Below are 21,485 nucleotides of genomic sequence, written 5' to 3'. Positions count from 1 at the left end.
TACAGTTACAGATAAAATAGTATAATACCTTTCATGCTTTAAATCTGGGGGTAGGGGTAATGAATGAATGGAGATATATATGAAACAAGATTAGTAATAAGTTGTTACTAGAGTTCAATGAGGGGCAAAGAGAGCTCACTATAATATTCTCTTGACATATGCAAAGTTTTCTGTACATATAAACATTTTTAAAGAAAGCTTGCTAAACATATTAAGGAAATAAAGAAATAAGGGGAAAATATAAGAAAATAAAAAATGACCACTCAGTCGGCCACTGGTGGCTCACACCTGTAATCCTAGCTACTCAGATCAGGAGGATGAAATCTGAGGATCTCTATTTGAAGCTGGCCCAGGCAGGAAAAAATCAGTGAAACTCTAATCTCAAATTAACTAGCAAAAAGCCAGAAGTAGAACTATGGCTCAAGTGGTAGTGCTAGCCTCGAACAAAAAAGCTCAGGGACCTCAGTCAGCCCTGTGTTCAAGCCTCAGGACCAGCATATAAAAAGACTTAGATCTGGAAAGAGCAAACTATAATTATTGTAAGCTTACAATAATTATAAATAGTAAAGAAAAACCAGAAAGTAAATGATGAGGTTAAACAGCTGAAACAAGGTAAATTAGTAAACAAAAAATAGACCAGAAGGTACTACTTAAGACTCATCAAGATATGAAGCAAACACAAAAATATGCTAAGCAAGCCGGATGCCAGTGGCTCACACCTGTAATCCTAGCTACTCAGGAGGCTGAAATCTGAGGATCGCAGTTCAAAGCCAACACGGGCAGAAAAGTCCATGAGACTCTTATCTCCAATAAAAACCACTAGAAAACCAGAAATGGCACTGTGGCTCAAGAGGTAGAGCACTTGCCTTGAGCTGAAGAGCACAGGGACAGTGCCCAAGCCCAGAGTTCAAGCCCCACGACAGAGAAAAAAAAAAAAAAGCTAAGTAACATAGAGTACAGAAAGAATTAGCCTAACAGGATTTCCCAGACTGCATGGAATTCCACAGAGATAGTAGAGACAATGAAGAAGCTTCATTACTTGAGCTATACTTCCAGCTACTGATGATCACTTATTAATTTCATAAATGCCATCTTCTTCATAATAACTTGCACAGATACTTGCACAGCTGTGTTGGCCAAGACACAAATGGCTATTAAGTCCTAAATATGTGGCTAGTGTCAACCTCATGCATTAGAGATACAAAATACAAACTGAAATTTAAATGTAGTATGAAAAAATAAGTCTACAGTATCTTATCAATAATTTTTATACTGATTATATGTTGAAATGATGTTTTAGATATATTGAATTCATCAAAGCAGTAAAATTAACTCACTTGTAAAATTTCCTGGGTGGCCTTAATTTCTTTTTTATTGTTATTATAAAGGTGTTGTACAGTATGGTTATAGTTACATATAAGTTAGGTAATGGGTACATTTCTTTTTGAACAGGGTTACCTCTTCCCTGGTTTTCTCTAGTTTTTCCCTCCTGATCCCCCCATCACAAGTTATGCAGTTCATTTTCAACATAGTATCTAATGAGTATCATGGCTGCATTTGTTCACTCCTTGTCCCTCCATTTCTGTGCTAATTTCAATTAGACACTATTAGTGTAGACTCCAAACCAGAGGGTAACAAGGTGTCATCATGTTAAAACTTACTTACACCATCAAAGAAGATGTGGTTTTTACTCCAACAATTAAATTATCATCCAATACACGATACCATATCTTCTCTATTTGCTGGTCTGAATGATGAAAAACGCCTGGCAACTTTTCATTGAAGGTATTGGCAGATTCTTCTTCCTCTTCTCCTTCCCCACAAAAATGAACAAGAGGTACCTTACAGAAAAAAGTTTAAGTAGGTGATTACAAAATGCACTCAATATAACAAAATGAAATAATGTAAATCAGCCTTGGGTTAGTGTTTATGGCCTAAAAACACCAAATAAAGTATAGACTATTATATATTGAATTATATAAAATTTAATAAAATAAAAATTATGAATTAAATATATATACTTATATGCATATATTTAACTATTTACTCAGAAGCATGGAATGATGAGGACAAGACGGATTATTCAACATAAAAGCAGCAGAAATATAATTCTGTAGTCCATTAAAAATAGAATGACAATAAAATATGTACCACGGGTATAATGAAAGCAATCCAGTCTATACTTTTAAAACATTTTTATTAGTATACATTGGTTGTATGGGAGCTGAGGTATTGCACTGTGACAACTGAACTGAACCCATAACTGTAGTTTTGTATTAACAAAACTGAGTAAACTATCTTTAGAGTTCATAAAATTTTTTGCTAGATTTTACTCTTGAAGTCCAGGCCATACTCAGTCATTTTCACACATGTATAGATTATAATTACTGATAGAAATAGTAGAAGTAGTAGAAGTAATAATATATAATATATACTAAGTGCTTACTTCATGTTATGAAATGTTCTAAATGTCATTCATGCATCAATTCATTTCACTCTTACAATAACCCTAGTTATCTTAGGTCAGTTTTATTGGCATTTGTATTTTAAGCAACTTGCCCAAGGTCACGTAGCAATCAAGTAGTAGAACTGGGTTTTACCTGAAACAGACTGAACACAACTTATCCATTGTCTCTATCTGGTAATTACTTAGTAAAGAAAGGAGTACTTATACAATAGTGGTGATTCTGCCTGTAGTTGTAAGATCTGAGGTAGGCTATTTATCTGAATCCTAAAGAAATAGTTAACACATGACAATAGCAATTTTAAAAAACTGTTTTCAAAACGAATAAGTCAAATACGGAATAGGTCAAATACGGAACACTGAACATAGTGGCTTTAATGTATTCATTTCTTTCCTTTTTTTGGTAGTGCTGGGTTTAAACTCAGGACTTTGCACATGCTAGAACGGAGCTTTGTTATTTGAGCCATGACTCCAGGTGATAAACTAAATTCTAAACATTCATTTCTCTTTCTAATATTGGCAAAATTATTGGGGAAAGTTAAGGAAAGGAATGAGGAGACTTTAACAATGAATTTTGTGGGGTCCCCCAGGAAATTAGAACAGTAATATGTAAATGCAATATTAATAGGATAGCATTAATAAGATTTATAACCTAAGACTGAAATATAGATACAAGGTATACACTATGACAAAAATACAGCTGATTTAGGGGAAATCAGTTAGGTACTTGAGGTACTAAAATATAACAATCATTTTTTCTATGTTTAGGATTTCTTATTTATATTTTTTATTCTGGTCTTTCTCTGTATATAATTAATATCTATAAGTGTGATTTTTATGAATTCTGATGACTTTTTTCTAACAATCTATTATACCGGTATGAGTAAATACAAGGTACATGAAGAGGTTCTTATAATGGTAAGCTACAAGGAAAAAAAGTAAAGTTACGACATGAAGATAGAAAGATTAAGAAAACAAAACAACTTCAGGACTTTTCCCAGAAGAATAAATGCTCTTAGAAATGAACAATGCCACTGACTAAAAGAAAACTTAACATCCTAATGAAATAATGTCATTGCCAAAGGATAGTTGTGTAATGCTTAGTATATTCTATTCAGAAATTCAAAAAATATATATTACACTAGAATAGCTTCTATCTAAATTATACAAATTGTAAAGTATAGGTATAGCCATTATGGAAATCAGCATGGAGGTTCCGCAAAACAACGAAAAATGTACTTACCTATAACCCAGTCATAGCACCTTTAGGCAAATACATGAAGGACAGGTATATGCATTACACAAGAAAGATACCTGCATACCCAAATTTATCACAGCTCTGTTCACAAGAGTCAAACTGTGAATCAGCTACAGTACCCAATAATCAATGAATGAGTAAATATGATACACATACACACACAATGAGGTACTACTGAGCCACAAAGAAAAATAAATATTATATCATGCATAGGAAAATCAATAGCACCATTAAGTTAAGCAAGATAAACCAAATCATTCTTGTTCTCCATGATCTGGAGATTAACTAATTGCTGCTGCTGATGGTGATGATGGCAGTAATGATATTGGGATGTAAAAGTAAAAGGAAGACTACCTCTAGGAGATCATCAATGGGAAGAAAGAAAGAAGGGGATACAGAGAGGTGATAAGCATTGAAGGACACATACACCATACATGCATGTACAAAGACAGCATAATGAAACCCAACAACCCAACACAAAACTGTTTTCAAAAGTGGGGAAAAGGGAGAGAAGGAATGGGAAGTTGGTGGAGGAAGTGAATCTACTCAAAGAATACTGTGTGCATGTATGGAAATATCACAATGAAACCTTTTCTTACTAAAATATATATGCCAAGTCCAAAATAAAATAAAAATTTAATTGTTAAACATTTCTAAGCAAAAAGATTTATTTCCCAAGCTTATTAATATTTCACTAAGTGAGATTTTATACCCTACAGAATTACATGCAAATTGGCAAAATAACTGACTCCTTAATCAGATGCTTCTTAAATCATAAAAGTTTGCCATTATAATCCCTGTCACGTTTCTTCTTGATGCACTGAGCAGAATTTATACAAAATTCCAATTTACATAACATCTCAATTGTTTGCAGGTTTTCAATTCATAAAATGATGAAATAGTCACACGATTTATTTTACCTCCTCTATATTTGGTGCACTTTCATCTCGAATCACGTTTATTAAAGTTTTCCAATATTTTAAAATAAATTTTTCCTTAAGCAACAGAAGATCCTTGAATCTCTGAATTACACCCAAATATACCTGTAGAAAGAAAAATAGTTACCAGAGACATAATTTCAAATGAAACCAGACATATCCTTAATTCATGAAGCGCTTTCCCCCAATGCACTATCCATTCATTTTTTTATAGAAAAGCAAAGAATACTTCTCAGAGTAAAACTGTTTTATTTATACATACTGAATCTCTATTATAAAAGAAGTACTTTCCTGCCAAGTAAAATATAGCAAATAACTGTACTATAGAGTTTATGTATCAAACTGAGAGCACACCAATGCATTTGCATTCATTTAACTACTCATTTAAAAAACTTACCATCAATATGAATAAAAATCAAATTTTTACAACATGCTTACCATTACAAAAAATCCCATGGCCTTCTTCCTGAAACAATTTCAACTTCAAAAAAATCCATACACATAGCAGATCTCATCATGAATAGAAATGATTACTTTGAATTTGACAGTTTTAAATTTTCTGTTCATGGAACCTTTACAGCAAAAGTTTAAAGATACCACAGAACAACTTCCTTGTAAGTTTATTTGTATGCAATAAACTAGGGCTACAGTCAAATCTACTGGGAAAAAAATTACTGAAAACTAATGGAAAGAAACACCACAAATTTAACTCTGAATTAGGCAGAGAAGTGCATTCCTTTTATCATACCCCACAGATTTCAGCACAAAGGATAAAGCATTCATGAAATATATTTTGCTACTGAAAATTTAAAGAGTTGTGTCATTGAACTGATAGAAGTTGTTTCATCTCAGATGGATATCTAAGGCTGTTTAAGTATTAATCTGGCCTTTAATAAAACATGTTTTTCTATATTTAAAAAACAAAATGCAATCCCTGTTTGGATTTCTTTATAATTAAATTTTAAGGCAGGCAAGTTTGTTGTTTCTTTTAAAATCAATGAATAGGCCGGGCGCTGGTGGCTGGTGGCTCACGCCTGTAATCCTAGCTACTCAGGAGGCTGAGATCTGAGGATCGCGGTTCAAACCCAGCCTGGGCAGGAAAGACCCTGAGACTCCTATCTCCAGTAAACCACCAGAAAAACAGAAGTGGCGCTGTAGCTCAAATGGTAGAGAGCTCGCCTTGAGCTGAAGAGCTGAGGGACAGCGCCCAGGCCCAGAGTTCAAGCCCCACTACCGACAAAAAAAAATAAAAATAAAATAAAATAAAATCAATGAATAGAAGTTGGGGGAGGGTGAATAGAATTATTTCTATATCTTATCTCATTATACTAAGTATATAAAATGTCTAGCTAGTATTTGAAAACATCTCATGTTGACCTAGTTCTGTCGGTTCCATGTCTCTCACACTCCATCACTAATTTGCTCAGAAACTGTGGTTTGGGTAGAAGATCTAACCAAAAGTACATAGCCAAATACTCTGGTTACTCTTCAGATTGTATAAATCTTTCACCTTTTACCAAAGGTATATATAGCCAAATCTGAGCCACTGGATGGGAGAGAACAGGCTAAGGGATGACATGGAAAGACTGAAAATGAACCCTTAGAAATTAGCAGTGGTCTTTCTTCTTTCTTCATCTCAGTATATCCCCTTCCCCATGACAAAATGGGGAATCACTAGACAAGTTAAATATGTCATGAGGTTTTTGTTATAAAACTATAAAACAAAAATAAGCACACTGTAGAAATTAAAGCAGTAGAGAAGTGTACCTTGTTTTCTTTTTTTAGAGGCTCAATCCCATTTGCAAATGCAACAGATTGCCCATGTATATTTTAAGGGATGTTTGCTTTCTCCTTATGAACAAAAACTCACCTAAAAGCCAACACAGGAACTCCAATACAGGAACATCCTACACAATGTGACCCCAGACCTTGCATTCTGTCTTTTAGTATGAGCTATCATACATACACACAGAAGAGTGCACAATATAGAAAACAGTGTACACACTAAAGTGAAGTTAAAACCTGTATAACTACATCCAAGTCAAATGGGTAGAGCTGCCTGGGGCCCTGTACAATTGTGAATTTTCCCTTCTCCCCTGAAGGCAACAAGTCCCTAGCTCCTTTAAGATAACTTCCTTGCTTCTTTTCATAATTTTGGCACCCCTCCATTCGTTTGTAAGGAAGACATTTAGAGGGTTTTTTTTCCTACTTTGTTTCTAAGTCTTTTGGATTATAGCATCATTCTATGTGTATTAGGTTACAAAGTAATTGCATATTTTTTTATGTATATGCTGCTTCTGGGGCTTGAACTCGGGGCCTGGGCACTGTCCTTAAGCTTTTTCACTTAAGACTAGTGCTCCACCACTTAAGCTGCTGCTCCACTATTAGCTTTTTAGTGATTAATTGGAGCTAAGAGTCTCATAAACTTTCCTGCCCAGGATGGCTTTGAACCATGATCCTCAGATCTCTTCCTCCTGAGTAGCTAGAAATACAGATATGAGTCAACAGGACAAAGAATAACTGTAGACCTTTAATTATCTGACAATATTCCATTCTGTGATTATAATTTACTTTTGTTTTATTGATACAGATTTAGGTTATACCCAGTGTGGTGGAGTATTATAAACAATGCTATGAATATTCTTATGTATGCTCACAAATTGCCACAATGTTCTACTCTACCTACAATGACTGACTAGAAAACAAACTTCATAGGCGAAAGAACAGTGTAGTACAATGGCCTCTAGCTGTAGCACTGCCGGCCATTTGGCCTTTCTGGGTCTCCATTGTTTCCTCAGTCTAGATGACTGGTCAGTCTCTGAAAGGCCTCCTTATACTTGGAATTTTACTAACTACATTGATAGCTATGGATTGTCAATTATCTCTTGTCCTCTACCTCCATTTGTACCTACCATTCCTCTATATGGTTTAAAAACCTTTCATATACCTCTTCTTTGTCTTTGCCACTTTTTGAGATTTTTTTTCTAATATGTTTGCTTTTGCTATTTTGTTCTGTGTCTCTTTCATCTTGTTTCCTGTTAAAGTGATCTGATAAGGTTGGGATTTTTTTATCCCAACACAGTTTTTAGTTGACAGTGTGTTGGTTATTTCCTGTGAATAATGAAAATGACAGCATTGTTAGGGATGGCGATTGTAGCCCTAGATACTCAGGATGTGGATATCAAGGGAGTTCAGGTTAAAGGCCAGCCCTGGCAAAAAGTAAGCAGGACGCTAGCACAACCAAAAAAGGCTGCAAGTGGTGGCATTCACCTGTCATCCCCGCTATAATAAAAGTGTGAACAGGAGGATCTCAGTCCATTCTAGCTTGAGCAAAAATGTGAGCTCCTATTGGAAAAATACCTAAAGCAAAAAGCACTGGGTATGTGGCTCAAGTAATAGAGTGCTTGCCTAACAAATGCTAGCTCAAACTCTAGTGATGCCAAAAAATTTCTTCTTTGAATTAAAAAAAAAAAAAAACTCTTGTGGATTCCTATGAGACCCAAGATAAACATGGTATTTCAAGAGACTGATGTTTTTGCCCTGTGTCTGGAACATTGCCACTGCCTCCAGGGCAAAAAGAACATCAATATTCTGTTCATCTCTCTGAGTTACAACATTGAAAGCATTCACTTGATCATTTGTTCTTATACTGTCAGCTTTTGAAGCTTTTTTTTTTTTGTCGGTTGTGGGGCCTGAACTCTGGGCCTTGGCACTGTCTCTGAGCTCTTCAGCTCAAGGCTCTAGCCCTTGAGCCACAGTACCACTTCTGGCTTTTTCTGCTTATGTGGTGCTGAGGAATGGAACCCAGGGCCTCATGCATGCAAGGCAAGGATTCTACCAATGAGCCATCTTCCCAGCTCCCAGCTTTTGAAGCTTTTAGTAAGAGTTAAAAAAAATTCATCCACCATTTTAGGTTTTTGTTTGTTTTGTCAGTCATGGGCTTGAACTCAGGGCCTGGACACTGTTCCTAAGTTTTTCTCCACAAGGTTAGTGCTCTACCACTTTGAGAAACAGCACCACTTCTGGTTTTCTGGTGGTTAATTAGATATGAGAGTCTCAAGGGGTTTCCTGCTTAGGCAGACTTTGAACCACAATCCTCAAATCTCAGCCTCCTGAATAGCTCGGATTACAGATAAGAGTCACAAGCACCAGGCCTTAAGTTGTTTATAATCATTAGCACCTGGCCTTAAGTTGTTTTTAATCAGAAGAACTAGTCCTACTTCATAAATGAAACATTTCATAAAGCTATACTTTTTTTTAAAAAATCTGTCATGGGGCCTGAACTCTGGTCCTGGGCACTGTCCCTCAGCACATCAGCTCAAGTGGTAGAGCGCTCTACCACTTGAGCCACAGCGCCACTTCTGGCTTTTTCTGCTTATGTGATACTGAGGAATCAAACCCAGGGCCTCATGTATGCAAGGCAAGCACTCTACCACTGAGCCACCTTCCCAGCCCTAAAGCTATACTTTCATATGCTATGCTGGCATAATTATTAAGTCAGTATAAAATATACCTTATTCTTTTTTATAGATATACAGTATTCCATGCTTCCAGTATAGTATAATCTATTTATCATAATCCTAATGATGGGACAGATTTGACCAATGCTGTTATTTACAAACAATTCACAATTTTGTAAAATCATCTGGGAATAAACCTCAGTGGTAAAGTGCATGCTTAGCATGTATGAGACCCTAGTTCCAATACTTAGTACCAAAACAATTTTGTAAATGAAACCTAGCTAACTCTTCTGCCCCAGCTAGCTCCAAACCATGATTCTCAGATTTCAGCCTCCCAAGTAACTATTACAAGTATGAGCCACCACCAGAGAGGAACTGATAGAATATTCTATCTTGCCTCAGGTCCCAAACATAAAAGCCAATTGACCATGGACTGAAACCTCTACAAATTGTGAACAAAAATAAATCATTCCAGTTTATGGTGGGTATTCTTACATAACACTTAAAACTGAGCAATACAGAATATCAGTATGAAAGAAGTGGCATCATTACTATAAAGACTTGATCATGTGGTTTATAAGACTTTGAACTGACTTGTGGGAAGAATTTGGAAAGGCTTAGAAATGTGGACTAGTCTGTAAGCAGAACTTAATGGGTGATTTTTGTGGGAGCTCAGAAGACCAGTAAAAATACAGAAAATTACAAGATTGCTCATGAGTTCCTATGGGAAGGACTCTATCGAGAATTGTACTACAGGCCATGCACCATTGTTACATTTTGTCCATGCATGAAGCTAGAGTGAGACTAAATTCAAAGCTGACAGAATAATTAATATACTGAAGGAAATATCAAGCCAGCTCAACGTTCAGGGTGCAGCATGAGTTTGGTGAACTGCTTTTAGACAAATTTGTAGTGAGAATTGGCTGCAAAATACCAGAGCAGAGAGATTTGATAGACCTGCAGTTCAGGTCAGGAAAGCTTATATAAAGTTGGAACTAAGACAGCCATGGTTTCTGAAGAGATTAGTGCCATTAGAAGTCATGTACTTAATATTAAGATGGTAGAAAAGATTCCTCATGTTGGGTGGCTCACAGGTGTAATCCTAGCTACTCAGGAGGCTGAAAGCTGAGGATCACAGTTCAAAGCCGCCTGGGCAGAAAAGTTCCTGAGACTTAACTCCAATTATCCAGCAAAAAAAAAAAAAACCAGAAATGGAAGTGTGGCTCAAGTGGCCAATCCAGAACATGCGGCCCTGAGTTCAAGTCTCAGTACCAGCAGGCAAAAAAGAAACGTGTCTCAGGAAGCTAAAAGTCACCATCTATCTCAGGCTCAAGTAGGTAAAGAGTGTTAACTCAGTTAAGCTGTTCCCTAAAGAAGAGATCACCACTCTGGTACTGTTTGAAAAATCACCTGAAGCACTATTTGCTTTATACTAGCACCTTTCTTTCAATACTCTTTACCTCATTTCCATAGTGTTAATCAAAAAGGAAAAGGATAATACAGACACTAACTAGTATTCTGCTTTGCAGAGGTGGAATCACCAAACAACGTTTCTCGTCGTGTTCATCAAATGAATCCTCTTCATTACACTCCACTGGTTCACTCTAATAAAAAAAAAAAAAAAAAGGTTTTTAAAAAAATTTAAACACTGAAATTTTGAAATAAATTGAAAATTCATGAGACTAACGAACTACAATTATAGTTTATCTAGTCAAAGGACAGTTTATTGTGTTATAAATTACTCCATAAAAGGCAAATTATATATTTTCTATAGTGTCTTATAATTGAAAATAATACTATGGCAACTACAAATACCTGATAAAATTGGTATACTACATTGCAAAGTGTCAGCTCATTTGTTTTCTAGAAAATCCTAAAGTATTTTACCTAGGAAAAGTCTTTTACAAATGAAAAATCACTGGAAAGATTGCTGCATAGATTCAAAACTTCAGGGGCATAATTTCTCTTACATTTAGACTTTACGATACTTTGAATCATTACTTCTTTTGAAAGGAAATTTCATATTATTTTATTCCTTAATACATATTATCATGTTTATTGATACAAAATGTTATTCTTCTGAAGTACAAGTACATTTAATTTATAGTTCTACTTCCTTTGAGTGGTGATATTGGGGAATTCAACCCCTTCTGCTTGGTAATCAAGCACTGTACCACATGATCCACCAAGCTACTCCTACATACCTAATTTTTTAAAGCTTACTTATGAAATCACAAGTGCTTAAATGGTGGGTCAAATGCTTTTATGTATGGACATTTTCTAAAATGACTCTTAAATATATAACAAATAAACAGAACTTACTGAGTAGTTTATGTCACTCATATCTGTTAGTTCAAATGAAGTCAGGCAATCTGAATTCAAGGAATCCTTTAAAAGGAGCAGCACTTGTTCTCTTCCATTTCCAAGAAAGTCATCTACCAGTGCTAAGCTAAATTTTTCCCACTTCGCAGTAACCTGAAAAAAATAAAACATTAAAGGAAGAATAGGAAAAAATCAAATGTGAAATAAATTAATATTTTTTGCTTTATGTAGTTATAATTTGTTCCCTTCAGTATTACAAACAAGTAAGAAAATGATAACATAAAAACTAAAATAATTATACAGAAGGATAAAAAAACACAAGGAATGTATTCGTTATCTTGCCCATGTAATTGTAACCCCTCTGTATGGTATTTTCAAAATAAAAAAAAAACACAAGGAATTATAACAACTACATAAAGATAGTTAGACTTAGCACTTTCTAGAGACTATCAGTCCTGATTAGATTGTACAACACCGCAAAATCCTGTGTCAAAACCAAAACACACAACCAACAAAGCCAAAAACTACAAACTGAATTATTATTTAAATACTGTACCTGAAAGTCCTTTTCTGAAACAGCACAAACTTGATTGGATCTAAATGAAACAATGAAAAATAAGCTTCTTCCACTTGGGACCAAAGGTTGAACTGTACAAGGACTTTCAAATGGAAGCTGGCACATACTTTTCGGGATCCCATTGTGAAATAAAATGAGTTGATTCACTCGAGTAAGGGCAATCAGAGACATTCTTAACTGGTTGTTGACAATCTCAGTTGTACAGATATGAATGTAAGTTACCACATTAGTATAAGCAGGAGGAATAATATAGGTATCACTTAATACTTTTTGACTTTGAAGAGAATACACACAAAATTTGCTATTACAAGCTTCAGAATCTGATTCTAAAGGCTTTCTGGTATATTCCATTAGCCCCAATAAAACTATACCTAGATTTTGAATCTCACCTGTCCACAGAATAGAGGAAAAATTAGCTGATATGCTAATGATTTTGCCAATTTGGGAAGAGATACAGTAGAGTGTCTTGACGTATTGCCATAAAAGTAAAGGACCATTAAGGACTCTTACAGTCTCATTCATTTCATAGTCTAGACTAAAACTCAGACACTTTTCAAACTTATTGTCGCTGTGGAGAAACAGTAAATAATATTCAAAAACACTGTTCAATTTTTTGTTTTGTATCAAAATATAAGGGAAATTAATTCCAGTTCGCAAATCTGACACACAATTGCAAAATACAATTTTTAAATGAGAGCTTTCATTCTGTATGGGAAAGAATCCAGTGGACTTCAGAGCAAATGTTCTGGTTTCATTATCAAATGCCATCTTACTGACATATAATATGGACATCTCTGCAGGCATTTCATCTGAAAAATTTCCTTTAGACAACTGAAAAATAAGGACGTCTCCATTATAACACAAGAGCCTTTCTTGTTGATTAAATGACATTGTTCATTTGTTGGTCATTCCACAATAATATCAAATCTTTGTACTGACACAGCTTTCGAATACAAATTGATTCCAGTTGATGCTTTAAATCCTAAAAAAGAAAGGAGAAAAACTGCCATGAAATAAGACAGAGTTGAAAACAAACCACATATTTGTTAGCAAACTATCACAGAAGTATCTTCATTTCAGTAAGTAAATGAAGTAAATAGTATAGAAGTCCACACTTCTATACTATTGTGACAATGTATTTTTTGTTAGTTTTCTTGGTTGGTTACTTTTGAACAGAAGAATTAAATGAACAGAAGAAATAAATAATTGTAATCAATCATTCATATTCATTCTCTGCTAAGTACAATACATGCAAAATTTCATTTAATGTTTACAACTATTTTCATAAAATAGTATTATTATCACTTTCATGTGAAAATCTTATTTTAGAAAAGACAGGAAACTTTCCCAAGGTTGCAAGAGTAACACACACTTAATAGTCCTAATCAACAATGGTGCTAGACTTGGATATACGGCTCTCAACCTCTAGTCTACACTTTTTCCCCATACATTTCCCTGTTTTGAACAAGCAGGTTATAGCAAATGAAACTTGAAAGCTTGTTTAAAGCAAAATAAAAATCAAGATAACATCCTGTAACTTGAATGCATGTGTGAAAACCATGTTCTTGCCAGGCACCTAAAATGGCTACATTCCCTGATTGCTTACTCAGGGTATACAGCCAGATACTATATTCTTCTCTACACAGTAGTACTATGTATTGCTCTTAGCACCTTTGCTTCACCATTTATTCCACATGATATCTTCATGCTATAGGCACTATTAATATCCCATTTTATAGAGAAGGAAATTGAGGACATTACAGGATTTCCTCAAATGTCTACAGATATGAAGTGACAAGAGTTGTTCAGAACCAAGTAATCTAAGTCAAAAGTAATGACTGCTAAATGTTGTAGCCAGGGGGATGAATATCAGCATAGGGCATTGGATCCAAAAGGAAACTTTAGTTATAATTCAAATATTTTTAAGGATATTTTCACACAACTTTTCAACAATGTGTTCCTATGAAAAGATAGACATATAAAACAGTCTGGGGCAAAAGATGTTATAGTGCCATAATATATCTGACTACAGATAATGAAAATATGTAAAATGTTTCAAGTTTTTCAAAATTTTCACTATCTCATAAAAATAGAAAATGTAGACATATAAAACAGTGTGGGGGGAAAAAGATATTAAAGTGCCATAATATGTCTGACTACGGATAATGAAAAGATATCAAATATTTTAAAGGATATATTCAAATACATTTTCAACAATGTGTTCACTTTTTCTTATAAACTATAAACCTATAAAACAGTCTGGGGTGAAAGATATTGGAGTGGCATACTATATCTGACTCAAGATAAGAAAACATGGGGACTGTTATTACTTCATTGCAGTTTCCACTCCAAAAATGGAAGCCTTTATCAGTCTTAGTGATGTTGACATTCTGCTCTAGGAAACCGTTGTGTGTTGTCCTGTGTAACAGTGCAGGCCATTTGGTAATATCACTGAATTCTATGAGTAGGAACGAGTACAACCACAAATGTCTTTCCAAATGCCAAATCTTCCTCCAAACAGTTGGGAGCTACCTTAAGTAAACCGAAAGACACTTCATTTTTAATTTCAATTTATAGACGTGTATAAAGAGATCAAAGATCTCAAGGCCGTTTCCTTGTTAAGCAGCTCTCAGTCTGAAGAGAGAGAATCCCCGGATATACAGCAAGCTCTTCAAAACCAACCGTTCCACAGAGTAACAGCTTCAGGCCCGGGGCCGCCGGATTCTTTCCGGTGCCTGAGCATGAAGGGGGCAAAGTGCGAATCCAGTCCCGCTCCCCACTCCTCTCTAGCCTACCTGGGCGACAGAGCCACGCAACGGACGTTCCACTCGGGTGACAGGCTTTTGTGACTCCAAACCTCCCGCCAGCGCGTTGCATCCTGGGAGGCCCCGCCCATATGTTGCGTCATACGCCGAGGAGGCGGAGCTTGCCATCCTGCCCAGAGTCCGTTGAGCTGGGAGGCTGGGGAAACAGGTAGCCCCTCCCAGGGAGGGTAGGGAAAGCGAATGGCAGGCGAGTTCTCTGGGGCGGAGCTGGAGGGGGAAGTGCCAGCGAACTCACAGCTGGCGGAGGCGGGACCGCAGTGCGGGGCATTCGGGAGGGAGGAGCCATAAGAACAAACGAATGGAACCCAAGCTGACAGCCTAGTCTGGCCGCCTCCACGCCCAGGCGGCCGTGTCCGATTGGGCCTTCTTGTAGCACTTCCTTCTGTCTTCAAGTGTCACGAGACCGCCTCCCCTCCCGCCCTTCTCTGTCTGCCTCTAGGCTGGGCTGCTTGGGTGATGAGATACTCGGCTGTCAGTGGTGGAAGGGGTGAAGGCTACAACTGCAATCACATCCGCGACTGAGATCATGGCCGAGGTAAGGAGTCCAGCAATACTGCAGCCCTCCCCCCTGCTCCCCAGCCCAGGACACCGAACCACCCTCTGAGGCCCAGGGCCGGCACGACCACATCCAGATGGGCTGAAGTTGAGGGTAAGCCGGGTGATGAGCATAAATATCTAAGATCCTGTTGTGTCTTCCATCCAGAATCAACCTCAGAATAAAGCTAAACTCATCTCTGAGACTCGGAGGAGATTCGAATCTGATTATATGACAGGTGAGCACCGGGTTCTTGGGGTTTAGAAGAGTGTACAATGAGCATCCCCAACTTCGCTAGTCTTTGTGAGTGTCCCCGTGGAAGGTGTTGGGGACCCGTTTTACCCTCACAAGAACAATGCTCTGCACATTTCAAAGGTTTTCTTCTTCATAACATATGGTGTCTGCTGCTTCAAGTGAGCAGATGGTGCGTCCCTCCGACGCTTCCATTAAAGCGTTTAATGTAAGTTCAGAACCTGCGATGTCCCACAGTCTCCTCGTGTTTCTGGAACTTCAGGAGACTTGTTAGGCCCACTACACAGATGACATTGCCCATTCCTTGGTTCTGGTGCTAGCCAGAACCATGTTTTTCACCAGAAAACTGGAGAAAATAAGCGAGGAAGCTCTCATAGTACTCTTGATGTATACTTAATTGGATATGCCAGTTCATTTTCTATTTTGCCTAATTCCATATCGGAGAACCCACAATGTAAACTTTCCAGTACTAGAACAAATTCTGTGAAGTCCAGAATTGATTTATTGATTGAACCTTTGGGATCCAGGTGTCAAAGATAGCTATGCTGTGAGGTTACTTAACTGATGATTGACTATTCGTATAGTAACTAGTTACAACATACAGAATAAGTTACTATAAATATGGATTTTTAAAACAATCTTCTTTTCTGCCTCAAGATTGATTATAATCCTGCCCCTGTCACTCTATGGCTTACATACCTGTTCTCAGCCCATTTCCATGTTGGTGAAATGCAAATAAGGTTAAGAGGGTTAAATGAAGGAGTATATATATTAAACTAGTATTGCTCAATATATAGTAGGACATATTCAAGGAATATTTTGCCTCAGCATTCATTTTGGTTATTGTGAAAGGAGTTAACATTAGTAATGAGCAGAAGTTTCCTACAACTTTAAAACTGGGCTAGATTGTGCATCACTTGATGATCGAGAACAAATAAGGAAACCTGCTCTAAATACATTCATCAGTAAGTCTTTTCATGCCTCCATGCCAATTTTCTTCACACTCCAAACTTTGCACCAGAGAGTTGCAAAAGCATTCGATTCACTTTTAGCCTAGAGATCTCATTTCTAATAACATCACTGTTTCCAGTAAGAAGATAATGCTAAAATTGCTTTCTGTAGAAATGAAACTCATATTAATACAATTTATAGTATTTTAATAAAGTAACTTAGTACTAGACCTAATGAATCGATGACTCAGCAATAATAAGCTACTCTTGCCTAAAGGAAGAAGCAGAAAACAGGCGGTAATTTAGCAATAGACAAGGTCTTAATGGTCATCTTGGGTCAACCTTCTTATTTAAAATGAAGAAAGTGAGGTACAGAGAGATTAAGCAATTTTCTCAAAATCCCTGGTATTAATTAGTAGCTTGACTAGTGACTAGTGCTCTGCCCTTCTAGACTTTACTATAGTAATCTTTCTGTGACATCATGATGGCAAATTATATCATGTCAATTCCTAGCTTGAAATGTTCAGTGTATTCCACTGTACTTAGAATAAAATGGGGCCCTACAAGCCCATACCTGAGCCAATTTTCTCTCACCTTTCCACCTCACCTGTTACTCTTCTTGCTAAGTACAGATTTTATTTGACTACATCCTGCACTGAGAATATACTGTACATTGAAACCCTGTATGCACAATTTGCATTCACATAACTGAAGCAAAACTAAATTAAAAATACTTACTCTGAAAATATGTGACTGATACGATTTCTCTTTAAGTTCCTTTGAAAAAAATACAATGACCCACAAAACTTATTTAACTTCCTTTAAAAAAAATACAATGACCCACAAAACTGACATCACAGTCTAAAACATGACTACACAGCCTTGTTTGTTTCTTCAAACAAAATGAGTCTGTTTCCATCTCAGGAACTTTCTACCATTTCTCTCTGCCTAGAAGGCTTTCCTCAGTCAGTGTGCATGGCTAGGTTATTCATCCATCCATCCATCTATCTATTTATCTATCATCTATGTGGTTTTTTTCAAGGTTGACATGTATATAAGAGACCTTCATTGTCCTGTGTATTTTCTTTTTTACAACTGTTAACATAATCTGTAAATTTCTTGTTCATTTGTTTGTTTATTATTCATTTCCTCCAATAGAAAGTATGTGGGTTTGGTGGCAGTATGTAGAAATTCAGAGCAGAGGCCCTATGTATCTTACACAGTTTACAATACATATTTATTGAATGATTCTAGTAAAACATAAATATATGTTTTAGAAGAGCAGTTATTCCAAATGTAAATCTGTCCTAAATGGCTCCCTTTCCCACTAAAATCTGAAAAAAGCAGTCCTCACAATGTATGTAATACACATAAGCTTAATTTCGAAGTAATGTACTATAGGCCATTAAGTATAAAGAAGGATTTTTTTCCTTAAATGTATATTCTTCGTTATTTATAACAGTTATAAATACTAATTTAAAGAATTCTATGAGAATTAAAAATCAAAACCTTTTAAAACTTTCTCACCTTAAAATTTGCAGTTGTTTCCTGAAATAGAAAGAACATTTGATGAAGGTAGAGTTTGAATATGACAAAATATTGTGTTGTTTTTTCAAATTTACCTGTGATCACCCTTCTAGTCTTACTTTTAGAAATTAACATTGTTGTATATAACATCCACTTTCCTTTTTATTGGTCTTTCATAGTCTCTAATACCATTAATGATATTTTGTTCCAAAAAGGCTTATGGCAGACTTAAATAAACATGTTTTTTCTAAAGAAAAATATTTATTTTCTGCAAGTGTATGTCTTCAATCATTAGGTACCCTTCAAAAAGTTCTAGAAGTAGGTTCTTGGGAATCTCAAGCACATTTTGTGCACGTAGAAATTGTTACCAATCATGGATAGGTTTTTAGCTGGAAAAAAAATAGAAAAAGACAAGTCCATAATTACAGTACTGTTTTCTTCATTGTTACAGTGAGAAATTCCATTCTAAGAAACCTTTCCCAATCTTCTCTTTGTACCAAAGAGACTAATCTCTTGTGTTGATAATTCATTCTGTTCTTCAAGTACTTCTTATATGTTTCATTCTGGAAAACAGTGTGTTAACATTAGAGAAAGCCGAAGAAGGGTAGCACACCTTTGTGAACTACCATCTAGTAAAGGTATTAAAATCAGAAATAGCTGTTCAGTTTAAGGCAGATTGTGTTAAGAGTAAAAAGTGTGAAGGTGTATTCTGCAAGAATCAAAGGCAAAGAGAAAGCTCATGATTGGATTAGCACAGACTTAGAAGAAATTTCACAGAAAAAAATGTGGTGCTATGGTTTGGATATGCCCCAAACCATAAAGACTTGTTTCACAGCCTGATAGTGTTGGGAGATTTTTGAAGTCTTTATGAGATAGAGCCTACTGGGAAGTCTTAAGGTCACTGAAGATATGCCCTGAAAGGAGATTTAACTTCTTCTTCCTGATGTTCCCTGGTTACAAGATAAGCAGCTATTTTTCTCTTGGCACATTCTCCAACCATATGTACTATTCTCCTACCATGATGTGCTATGCTACCATAAGCACAAAAGTAACCAGGCCAACAGATCATGGACTGGAACCTCCAAAACTCTAAGCCAAAATAAACCTTTTCTCAATAAGTTGTTTATCTTATAGGGATTTGTTGTAGTGACAGAGTGCAGATGAACCCAGGTGGTGTTATGATGAACTTGGGAACATGGTGGAACTGGGCCAGGTACAGAAGATGATCCAGGCAGGTCAGATAGTTTGTGCCTAGGCACTGAGGTAAAAAGATGTAAAGCATGTTTAGGAAGTTCATTTTAATAAGCCTTAAAGAGAGAAGTATACATGGTTAAAATCCAGTTGAAATATAGAGAGCTTTGGACAACCAAGTGTTGTGTTTGTACTTCAGTGAATGTAAAGAGCCAGGATTTGTTTTTGGTTTGTTGTCTGACTTCACAAGTATGAATGCATATTCAAGTGAATTTAGTAAATGAATTTCTTCCCAGTCTTTTGTGTGTGCATCAAGAGAGCAAAGTTGCAAGATCACTCTGTTTATAATTAGAATGTTGGATTTATTTGGTCTGATCTTATTTCACCATATTTTTTATAAAGTAAGTTACATTGTATATTACTATTTGATATTTAAATCTTTAAATAAAAGACTTTTATCATTTAGATAATGTCATTTTATTTTATTTTATTTTATTTTATTTTCTGTGCTGGTCTTGGGGCTTGAACTCAGGGCCTAGGTACTGTCACTTAGCTTTTTTGCTATACCACTTCAGCCACAACTCCACTTCTGACTTTAATGGGAGATAAGAGTCTCAAGGACTTCCCTGCTGGGGCTGGCTTTGAATCCTTCAGATCTCAGCCTCCTGAGTAGCTAGGATTATAGTTGTGAGCCACCAGCACCAAGCTAGATAATGCCTTTTGGACAGTTGGGGTATTTCAAGTTTTTTTAATACATTTTTTGTGCAGTAGTTTTGGATTATTTGTGTTAGATTGATGCCTAGAACTAAATTATTCACAAGTATTTTTGACACACATATGTAGAACTTTCTCCATGAAGACACCAGTATCCATACCTACCAGCCTTTTCTTACCACATCCATATCCATTTTTTACTGTCATTATTGGTTGCTAACTGATAGTTCTTTTAGTTTGCATGTGATTACTCATAAGGGTAAACTTCTTTTCATATGTTAATGTTCATTTGTGGCATAATTTTTATATAGCTTTTATTACTGGTATGGAATTTTGCTTTATGGCATTTACTTTTGGCAGTTTTTTAATATATGCAAAATTACTCATTGCTTTGTGGTTTTCTTCATTATTGTTAAATAGTTTTCTCTTACCCAGTGATTTTTTTCCTAGTCTCAATTTTTTGTTTTCATTTGGTTTAATTTTGAGATTTTATGTACAGTATGTATAAAGATGTTATTAACATAAATAACCATGTACTATTGCTCAAGGGTTTATACCCAGGAGTGAAATGAGTGGTTCATATAATAAGCATTCAACAGGCTCATTACTGACCTGGTTCCCAAGTGATTGTACTAGTGTTCATTTTAACCAGCAGTATTTGAACGTCCTAAAAATTTTATACATTAAAAAAAAATCCTTGTCAATCTGCTACAGGTGTTGGGCAATCTCATTGTGGTTTTAATTTGTATTTCTTTGAGGAACAGTGAGGTTGAACAATTCTTTATGGGTCCTTTCATTTCCACTTCTCTGAAAAACACTTCTGGCATTTGGAGGCATTTTGTTCTTCCATGTAAGTTTTAGGAGTAGTTATGTTTCTGCAAAAAATGAAAAAAAAAAACAACATTTGTTATAATTGTGTTAAACCAGAAGCCAGTTTGGGGAAAATGGACATTATCATTGTCAAAACTTCCTAACCAAGATCTTAAAAAAATATCTGCTGAAGTCTTCTTTATTGAAAGATTTATGATTTCTCATAACAATTTCTTTTTTTATACTTTTTATTGTAAAGATACTGTACAGAGGGGTTACAGTTAGATGAGTAAGGTAATGAGTACATTTGCTATCGAGCATTGTTACCCCCTCCTTTGTTTTTCCCCTACCAACCCTTCCCTCCCTGCCTCCCCAACTCCCCCCCTAAGTTGTTAAGTTCATTTCAACATAGTGTCTTATAAGTCTCATTGTTACAATGGGCCAATCTGTATCCTTGCTTCGGCATTTTGTTATTTCCCTTCCGCTCCCCAAATTAGAAAAATGTATATCCAAGATGCAGGGCACCAGAATTAAATACAATGGCAAACAGGGGTTATACCATCAGGAGAACATACAAAAGAAACAAAAAAAATCACATAGTACATTTAAAAAAAGCAACAAAGAAAAAATCCTCTTGTGTTCATATCTTGGGGTTCATTTCA

The 21,485-nt window shown here is 35.9% G+C and overlaps 2 protein-coding genes across 3 annotated transcripts in view; one reads left to right on the top strand and one right to left on the bottom strand.

The window, feature by feature from the left end:
- Fancb (FA complementation group B) overlaps positions 1–14,872 on the bottom strand; it is a 28,977-nt gene extending 14,105 nt beyond the window's left edge. The window contains exons 1-6 of the mRNA XM_070039407.1: positions 14,815–14,872; positions 11,999–13,001; positions 11,443–11,595; positions 10,632–10,724; positions 4,643–4,765; positions 1,666–1,841 (exon numbers count right to left, since the gene is read on the bottom strand). Of these exons, the coding sequence (XP_069895508.1) occupies positions 1,666–1,841; positions 4,643–4,765; positions 10,632–10,724; positions 11,443–11,595; positions 11,999–12,910 (1,457 nt within the window). The 5' untranslated portion in view covers positions 12,911–13,001; positions 14,815–14,872. The remainder of the gene's footprint in view (positions 1–1,665; positions 1,842–4,642; positions 4,766–10,631; positions 10,725–11,442; positions 11,596–11,998; positions 13,002–14,814) is intronic.
- Positions 14,873–14,918: 46 nt separating this feature from the next.
- The window catches only part of Mospd2 (motile sperm domain containing 2), a 37,998-nt gene continuing 31,431 nt past the window's right edge, over positions 14,919–21,485 (top strand). Inside the window, exons 1-3 of one of the 2 annotated variants that reach the window (XM_070040841.1) lie at positions 14,919–14,992; positions 15,284–15,379; positions 15,548–15,617. In XM_070040841.1, the coding sequence (XP_069896942.1) occupies positions 15,371–15,379; positions 15,548–15,617 (79 nt within the window). In that variant the 5' untranslated portion in view covers positions 14,919–14,992; positions 15,284–15,370. Of the gene's footprint in view, positions 14,993–15,143; positions 15,380–15,547; positions 15,618–21,485 lie in introns of those variants that run through there. The other variant, XM_070040842.1, reaches the window with a different exon arrangement.

Source organism: Dipodomys merriami, unplaced genomic scaffold, assembly GCF_024711535.1.
Source record: "Dipodomys merriami isolate MVZ:Mamm:240054 unplaced genomic scaffold, mDipMer1.0.p SCAF_3, whole genome shotgun sequence".
In the NCBI taxonomy this organism is placed as follows: Eukaryota; Metazoa; Chordata; class Mammalia; order Rodentia; family Heteromyidae; genus Dipodomys; species Dipodomys merriami.
The sequence above is the reverse complement of the archived record's forward strand: the minus strand, read 5'-3'. Positions and strand labels throughout refer to the sequence as shown.